This window comes from Bactrocera neohumeralis, chromosome 4, assembly GCF_024586455.1.
Source record: "Bactrocera neohumeralis isolate Rockhampton chromosome 4, APGP_CSIRO_Bneo_wtdbg2-racon-allhic-juicebox.fasta_v2, whole genome shotgun sequence".
Taxonomy (NCBI): Eukaryota; Metazoa; Arthropoda; class Insecta; order Diptera; family Tephritidae; genus Bactrocera; species Bactrocera neohumeralis.
In genome coordinates this window covers 24,022,961-24,031,622 of record NC_065921.1, presented here as the reverse complement: position 1 = coordinate 24,031,622, position 8,662 = coordinate 24,022,961, and the positions used below count along the sequence as shown (strand labels likewise).

The 8,662-nt window shown below is 37.5% G+C and overlaps 1 protein-coding gene across 1 annotated transcript; it reads left to right on the top strand.

Moving 5' to 3' along the window:
- The first annotated feature begins 65 nt into the window (after positions 1-65).
- Positions 66-8,662, top strand: LOC126757306 (proton-coupled folate transporter-like). Its single transcript, XM_050471103.1, has 9 exons — positions 66-600; positions 5,069-5,219; positions 5,295-5,478; positions 5,552-5,738; positions 5,813-5,948; positions 6,037-6,173; positions 6,243-6,432; positions 6,497-6,653; positions 8,533-8,662. The coding sequence occupies exons 1-9, from the start codon at positions 229-231 to the stop codon at positions 8,630-8,632; spliced, it is 1,614 nt and encodes a 537-aa protein (XP_050327060.1). The 5' UTR covers positions 66-228; the 3' UTR covers positions 8,633-8,662.

Here is an 8,662-nt window from a genome sequence, read left to right as displayed (position 1 = left end):
ATTAACTGGGAGTTCACAACTGTACGAGTGGCACTTAATTAATCAGTATGTTTTAATATGTGATCGGAAGTATAGCTATACCGGCGGTGCGTGAAATCGAAAACCAATTGCCGACTAATAAAAAACATTGCAATATAATTTCAATGAAAAAAAATTAAAATTAAGATATAAAAATAAAACTAAAAAAGATACTATAACTTTCACAAACGAACGAGTTTTCCAGGAAAAATGGCGGACCGCAAAGAAAAAACTATACTCGATACACCCGAAGGTATTGGCATGTCTTTCGAACAACTCACGTTCGATGCTGAGGGAAATTGTTTACCACCAGCTTATATGCCGACTAACAGCCCAAATGAGAAAGAACATACGGATGAGCCCACAGCGGAAGACCCGCTTAAGCCAGAGTCAAAGCCTAAAGTACGTAGGCGCATTTTGACCTTAGAATTGCCGGTATTTCTGATATTTCTCTCGATCATGCTGTCGGGTCCAGTTATGTTGAATCAAGAACTTTATCAAACTTGTGTCGCCGTCTATCACTACAATGAGACAGAGTGTGAACCACTGCGCGGTATTATACCCAAAACTGAGGAGGCAAAGGTATGAAATGATCGCAAAGTTATATCGGAAATGATTAGAAAGTTTTGGTATAAAAGTTATGTTGGCTATAATTCTAAAAATATCGGTTTTAATTCGGTTGAGCAACGCATTTTCATAACGGAAATTCAGTAGAATCACTGAAGCGATTATATATGTGCACTTGCAAGTCAGAAGAGATTTTTTGAATTTTTGGGAAGAGAAATTTTTTTAACGCATAAAAAAGATAAAGAAAATTTATAGAATTGAATGTACTTTAATAATCGGTGCTTCATTTTGAACAAATTTGAATTGCGTTGATCCATAACTGATCGAAGCAAAGACAAAATTTCAAAAAAAAAAAAAAATACCAAATGTGCTTTTTGTGCAAAAAATTACACTTCAGAATGGCTTAAATCGAAATTATTGTCGAAATCTTAATCCTGCGATCATTATATGACAAATATATCTAAGAAGATCGTGCGAAAATTTAATTTCGTTTTACAGGAAAATTTCTCGCAGACCATAAGTACATCGTTGCGAGAAAAACGCATTTAAAGTTTCCGGAGCCGATTACACTAAGTTAAAAAGGTTTTACAAATACGCTTATGTCTGCGAAACTATTTGCCGAATGAACTTCAAATTTCGAAGCATATTTTCAAATAAGAACTATACATGTATGCCTTCAAAGAATATTCCATTTTTTGAAACTCACAAGAGTATATACCTCCTTAAACGTGAACTGCCCAGGTCCAACGCATTTTCTTGCTTCTGCGCGGAATGTTTTTAATCTATCGACAATTAGGTGGCGCTCAGATATGAAATTTTTAATCTGTGACTGCGGCCTTCATTTGTTATTAAAACGTTCTTATCGGCTATTTGGTTGTTACAATTTATGTCTTTTGTACGCTTATCGAAACAACCTATTATAAAATGCGTTTTTATACTCTCGCAACATGTTGCATACAGTATAATAGTTTTATTCACCTAACGGTTGTTTATATCGCCTAAAATTAATCGAGGTAGATATGGAAATATATACTCCATATATAATTCTTTATTCCCTTGAAAGTACATTCGATGCCATTATATACAAGGTGCATTCCACAGTAAACAGGACTTTTCTAGCGCCCCCTGGTGGGCATGACATTTCATCGATTGGAAGTGAAGTTATTGCGTTTTAAGTGTCAGAAAATAAGCTTTGAACAAAAAGCCAACATTAAATTTTGTTTTAAAATTGGTAAAACTTTTACCGAAACATTTCAATTGATGAAACAAATTTATGGCGATGATTGCCTATCCCGTAGCAGAGTGCACGAGTGGTTTCAATGTTTTCAAAGTGGTCGTGAGAACATAAATGACGATCAACATGTGGGCCAATCAAAATCCGTGATCACCGGAAATTCGATCGAAACTGTGCGTGAATTCATCAAAAATCAGCCGAAATTATCATTCAAATTCATGGAAATGGAATTGAACATCTCCAAAACATCGATTTATCGCATTTTTTTGACTCAAGATTTGGGACAAAGGACCAAAAAGCGTTATGCAGACGTAGAGGGACTTCTTCTTTTTTCGGACAAATGCATTTGCCAACGAAAGGAAAGCGTTATGCAGACGTAGTTGCCATTCAAAAGGCTTGCACCGGCATACTGGCGGCCATACCGGCCAACGAGCTAAAATACTCGTTCGACATGCTTTTGGACCGTGTGAAAAGCTGTATTGAAGCAAAAGGAGACTATTTTGAATAAAATAAATTGATTCTGCCGATAAAACCATTTGTTCTGTTTTTTTTTTTCAAGTCCTGTTTACTTTGGAACGCACCTTGTATGAAACTCGATTTCTTTTGCATGGCCACCATGAGCACGCCAATTTTCTACGGTTTTCAAGCATAAATCGGCCGTTACTACTGCAATTTCACGTTCGATATTCGTACGAAGTTCATCAATCGACGCTGGCTTGTTGGCATGGATCATAGACTTGACGTAGTCTAACAGGAAATAGTCTAACCGCGTCAAATTGCACGATCTAGGCGGCCAATTCGTGAGGTAACACGTTCACCAAACTTGGTTTTCAATAAATCGCTTGTGACATTCGTTGTGTGGCTTGTGGCGCTATCCTGTTGGAACCACATATTGTCCAAATATCATCAAAATCGGGGCAAATACTCGGTTATTATTGAGCGGTGGTGATTCCCACTCACAAAAACGCATATTTTGCTTATTGACGAAGCCATTCAGCTGGAAATGAACCTCATCGTTGAAGATGATTTTCGATGAAAATCCGATCATTTTCAAATTGGTGGTCAGCCCAATTCACGAACATACGACGATTCATGTGATCAAGCGGCTTCAGTTCTTGCGTTAATTTGATCTTGTAAGGATGTAGGCCAAGATCTTTTCGCAAAAACGACGTCACAGAGATGTCCAATGCTTGATAACGACATGTAAGAGACTGATTTGGGTCTTTCTCAATTGATACACTAGCAGCAGCTATATTCTCGACACTACAGATACTTCTTTGTTTTACTGACGCGGGAACATTTTGTACTGTGTCCGTAGATTCAAATTTTTCAATTAGAAGTTCTATTGTTGATCTGACAGAACGATTATGACGACCATAAATTGAATGAAGCGCTCTTGAAGTTGAGCCCACTGAATCCGAATTTCGGTAGTATATTTTAATAATGATCGTTTTGTGAGGAAAAAATAAAAATTCAAAAATAATTATTAAACTTGATTTTTTGCGCTTTTCCTCATGGCATTTACGTTCTCCGAGTAGAAATCGGACTACAACTTTTGAAAGACCCAGATGACAAACAGATATGAGTGATTTTTTAACGAACATATCGGTCAGTCTGTGAGTTGTAGTCAAATTTAGTCTAAAATTTGTGGTTCCAACCGAAATTAGACCTGCCTTAGCAGTTTATATTTCATAGCAATTTGGAAAACATTAGAACATTAGACCCCTCTCAAAACAATACTCTTTACGCCTATACCTATCCAACTGTCGTAAATTATTATAGCTCTAAAATTCTGCTGTGTAATGGTCCCTTAACTATTGTTTACAAACTTTTAAATATCACTTCAATTATTACGAAAGCGTGAGCTTCAATAAATATAAGAAACTAAATAAATTTAACTAATTAAAATCGTTTAAGTTCAAATCAAATTCTACAAATTAAAAAATTAAACAAGAAACAATTTAAACTTCGTTTGCACTGAACTACAAGTATAATGCTCTTCACAAATATTCCGAAGATCGTTCAGTTTCTATGGCAGCTATGCGATATAGTGATCCGACAAACGAGCAGCTTTTTGGTGAGAACATTCTTTAGCATCTATTTTTTTAATATTATCGTCTTCAACCGCGGCTACGTCTTAGATGGTCCATCCGTTGAGTTCATTTCGACTGGTAACTGGCGAATGACACGCCTGATGTTTTAATCCAAGGCCTGAATCGAAACGGGATTGTCTGCCTAGACTTTAGACTTCACATATCCCCAAAGGAAAAAGTCTAACGGTATGATATCACTTGATCTTGGTTGCCCATCGACCGCCCGAAAACGTGAAATTATCTGCTCATCGAAGTCTGAATAAATCCATTGATTGATGGTGTGTGTGGGAAGTGGCGCCGTCTTGTTAAAATTAAATGTCGCCGAGATCTCGAATTTTCACTTCAGGCATCAAATAGTCGGTTACCACGGCGCGATAACAGTCGTCATTGACGGTTACGTTCTCACCGGACTACAAACCACACAAAACCGTTGTTTTTTTTCTGCATTAAAAGACAGCTGTTAAATCTATTCAGTTTGCTCCCAAGTCCCAAATACGGCAATTTCGTTTTTTTTACATACCATTTGAGTCAAAAATGGGTCGGATCTTCTTGGAACTTTGCGAGTCGAGTGGCTTCAGTTCGTGCACAAATTGAATTTTGTACGCTTTCAATTTAAGATTTCAACGTAAATGCGCAAAGTCATGCGCCGAATCGACTCTCCATGGTCATCATCTACCCTCTCAACTACGGCTGCTATATTTTCAGAGAGCAGCCTTTCCTTATAATTGTACGTTTGTGTCCTACAAATGAGTTGAATCGGATCATTACTTCTCTTGGCTCCTATATACTTAATATAAAGATTTTCGAACTTTCGGGTGACTTTATATCGGCCAATATGGGACTATCTTAATAATATTAAGAAGCGTATTTTTCTTATAACGGTGCGCATTTGTTCCTAGAACGAATAGAATAGGGTGAAAACTTTCCCCATATAACTAATAAGCCTTATGCGCCTGAAGGTACTTTCCGTCTTTTGATCTTTGCAAGTTGCGAGAGTATAAAATGTTCGGTTATCTCAGAACTTGGCCCTCTTTCACTTGCTTTTATCTTAAATTTCGTTATTTTATCTGTCGTTTCCCAATCCTACTATATTTTTTTCGTTTTCAAAAATCATCTACTTTATCCTATATATACTAATATTAATATTCCATTTAAGGCAATCGAAAATCAACTTCAACCTTATGTGGCCCGTATAACAATGACAACCTCTATGCTACATAATGTATGGCCGGGTATACTAGTTCTTTTTGTGGGGCCATGGTCGGATAAATTTGGTCGACGTCCAGTCTTGCTAGTGAGCTTTACGGGTATGTACAACAATCGCCTTAAAGAATATTTCAAATAATTCTATAAACATATTTTCCACCCTTTAACTCCCACAGCCGTTTTCATTGGTCACATAATAACCACAATATTAGTAACTTTTTCCAAAGCGCTAGCATTGAACCCTTGGTTCTACTTGTTAGGCGGCCTGCCAGCTACAATTGTCGGTGGCAATTGCGCTATGACAACTATAGTCTTCTGCTATATATCTGACATTTCTAGTATGGCAAATAAAGCGAAGCGGTAGGTAATCGAGATGCGCACTCCATTGGGGTCTTCATTTGCGGAGTGTTTTTAATAACTGTTTGCTTTTTAGTATATTCTTTGTAGACATGGCTATGGGTGTCGGTGTGGTACTCGGCAATGTATTGAGCAGTTATTTGTTACGTCGCACCAGTGTCGCCATAGTGTGTGCCACATCGGCTACGCTTGTACTGATAGGTTTAATGTATATATTCTTTTTCATCGACGAAAGTTTCGATACAGAAAAAACCACATTATCGGTAAGAAATACTGATCCAAATGTTTAAATTATATTCATATATTATTATGTGTGTTGGTCTTTCATTTATTCTAGCATAAGGCGAAGAGTTTCTTCGATTTCCGACTGATAAAAGACCTCGTGAAGACTTGTGTGGCAAAGCGTCCAAATTATGGCCGAGCCATTATTGGGTGTACGATTTCCATATTAATGGTAACCAGCTTTATTATGCGTGAGTTTCAACTATGGATTTTTTGATTTATCACCCTCGAAAGATGCCGTAACCTTTTCCATCTAAAAATTATTATATTATTTTGCAGACGGTGAACAGGGTGTCTTCTACTTGTTCTTACGCAACAAATTCAATGTGACATTACAGCAGTTTACCTACTTTGTAGCCACTTTAATCACAATTAAGATGGTCGGATGTGGCATAGCCTTCACCGTCTTCAGAAAGGTATTTAAAGAAAGTCTTAATTGTTAATTGACATTTCTTTTAATAATTTCTTTTCCTATTTAATTTCAGTTTTTCAAACTTCCTTATTCCACCATTGCTATGATGGGTTTAGCCGGTTGTGTGCTTGATCATCTTACACGTGGTTTGGCGCAAGAATTCTGGCAAATGTATATGGCTTCCTCTTTCGGTCTGATGTCAGGCATCACGGGCCCGATGTTGCAAGCAATCGTTGCACTGGCGGTGCCCTCAAATGAACTCGGTAATAAAAGTGCTTTGGAAATCCAACAGAACTTCTAACTAATTATGGATGTACATTTTTCTAGGTAAAATCTACTCACTAGTATCGTGCGCACAGACAATGTCACCGTTGTTGTCGGCGCCCTTGTATACCTTCATCTACAACCAAACATTGAATTTTTATCCTGCATTTTTCAATTTTATTACGACGGGGCTATATCTGGAGTGCTTCTGTGTTATGATGTAAGTTAATGAAATAAATATTCGCTCCCCATGTTTAGACTGGTGTGGTAATAACGTGAGACAAAATCTAAAAATTAAAAATGCTAAAGATAAAGCCGGAAACGGCAGGACAGGATTCGATATTTTAGTCGAACAGCATCAAAAATCGATAACTATGAAAATAACAGCTCACAAAATCCATCATTCCGCAGTCTAGTTAAATGTAAACCACCTCATTATTGTTAATTAACTTCCGAATTGTTCTCGACCATTGACTTGACTCACCCCAGTAAAAATTCTTACATATTGCCCGATATATGGACTCTGAGGGCAGTATTGACCTGATTTTACTAATTTTTGGCAAAAGGAATGCTCTCATCACTTCAAAAATGGTCTCACCGAATTTCAATACTAGAACACATAGATTGACCGATATGTTCGGTAAAAAAAATCTGCCATATACACTGGGTCCACAAATTTGGTGTTTAGGTTTTTTAAAAGGTATAGTCCGATTTCGACAATTTTCGGGCATAATAATGAAAGATGAGGGCGGACGGACGGACTGACAGACCGTCACTCAGAATTCAACGCGTCTCGTCATCCTGATCTTTTTTTTATATGTATACATTGTAACAAAAAAGCACCCAGAAACCGTAATTAAATTACCCGGGGAATTTTTGATATTTCAAAAAAGTGTATTTTGCTAAGTTGGTAGGACTGTTCGTAATTACTGTACCAAACATGAGCGCGAATCTTCAATTGGCGCCACGTTGCGAAAATAAGAAACGACTGGCGCGCTGTTGTTAACTCGGCTATAATCGCGTAAGCACTGTCTACGCCAGTAAAGAAGAAGAACCAAATCCCTCAAATGTGGTCGAGAGATTGCTGAAGACATGCCCGGTTCTTGACGACCTTCGAACTCTTTAACTCATGAAAATATTACAAAAATAAAATAAAAAAATTAAAAAGATATGTTGCTTGTTTGTCAGGCAAGTGTTCGAGAGATGGCAAGAGAGCTCGACATCTCTCACGAGTCCGTTCGATTGTTTTTGGTGGATATTTTGGGTATGAAACCCGTTCTTATTCGACTCGCACCGGTAAAGTGGAATTTTTTTTCAAAAAAAAAGTAGCGTAAACAGGTCTCTTTGGACATGCTTGTTCGTGCGAATTCATACCCCATGGGTTTATGAGTTTGTCAACAATAATCGTAATGGAGGGAAAAAATGAGCCAAAAAACAAAAAAAAAACACGCCAAAGCCGCCTGCTTGTTTTTTTTCTCGATATTTGTGTTGTGGTATCTCATGAATTTGTTCCGAAGGGACGGACGGTCAATTAGGAGATATATTTGGCAGTATTAAGGCGTTTGCGTGAGAACATACGTCGACAACCGCCGGAATTGTGGAGGAACAATTCATGGATTTTACACGTTGATAAGGCATCCTCGCAACGAGCCACGATTGCGACCGATTTTAAAGCCAAAAACGCAATGAATATCGTGGATCAAACATCGTATTGACCGGATTTGGTGTCGTGTGATTTTTTCTTGTTCCCCAAACTGAAATTGCCGCTCCGTGAAACCCGTTTTCAGTCGTTCGAAGAGATAAAACAAATTCGCTGAAAGAGCTGAAGGCCATCCCAAAAAGTGCTTATGAAAAGTGTTTCGGGGACTGAAAAAATCTTTGGATCGCATATAAGATCTGTAGGGGATTACTTTGAAGGCGACAAAAGAAATATTAATGAATAATTAAATATTTTGCATTTGGTTTACAATTTCCGGGTATTTTTTTGTCGCAATATATATAATATTTATCTTCATATCTACCTCGATTAGCGTCAGAGCCTACTTCCTGCCTTTACTGTTATGTTTTAATTCTTGCATTTTATCATTTCTCTTCAACAGTTTGATAAATTATTACGAGCGACGAGTGGCTAAGAGAGTAAAGGCAACTGAAACGGAAAATGGAGAAAAGGTAAAATCTGAAAGCAATCCAGCAGCCTAGTCTTAGGGCAGAGAAAATTAGTAGCTAAGT

Bases quoted from the DNA above. Each gene is read 5' to 3' on its own strand.
- LOC126757306 (XM_050471103.1), top strand. From the start codon at position 229: ATGGCGGACCGCAAAGAAAAAACTATACTCGATACACCCGAAGGTATT. The intron at 601-5,068 runs GTATGAAATGAT...ATTCCATTTAAG, and splicing joins CCAAAACTGAGGAGGCAAAG to GCAATCGAAAATCAACTTCA. The intron at 6,433-6,496 runs GTAATAAAAGTG...ACATTTTTCTAG, and splicing joins GGTGCCCTCAAATGAACTCG to GTAAAATCTACTCACTAGTA.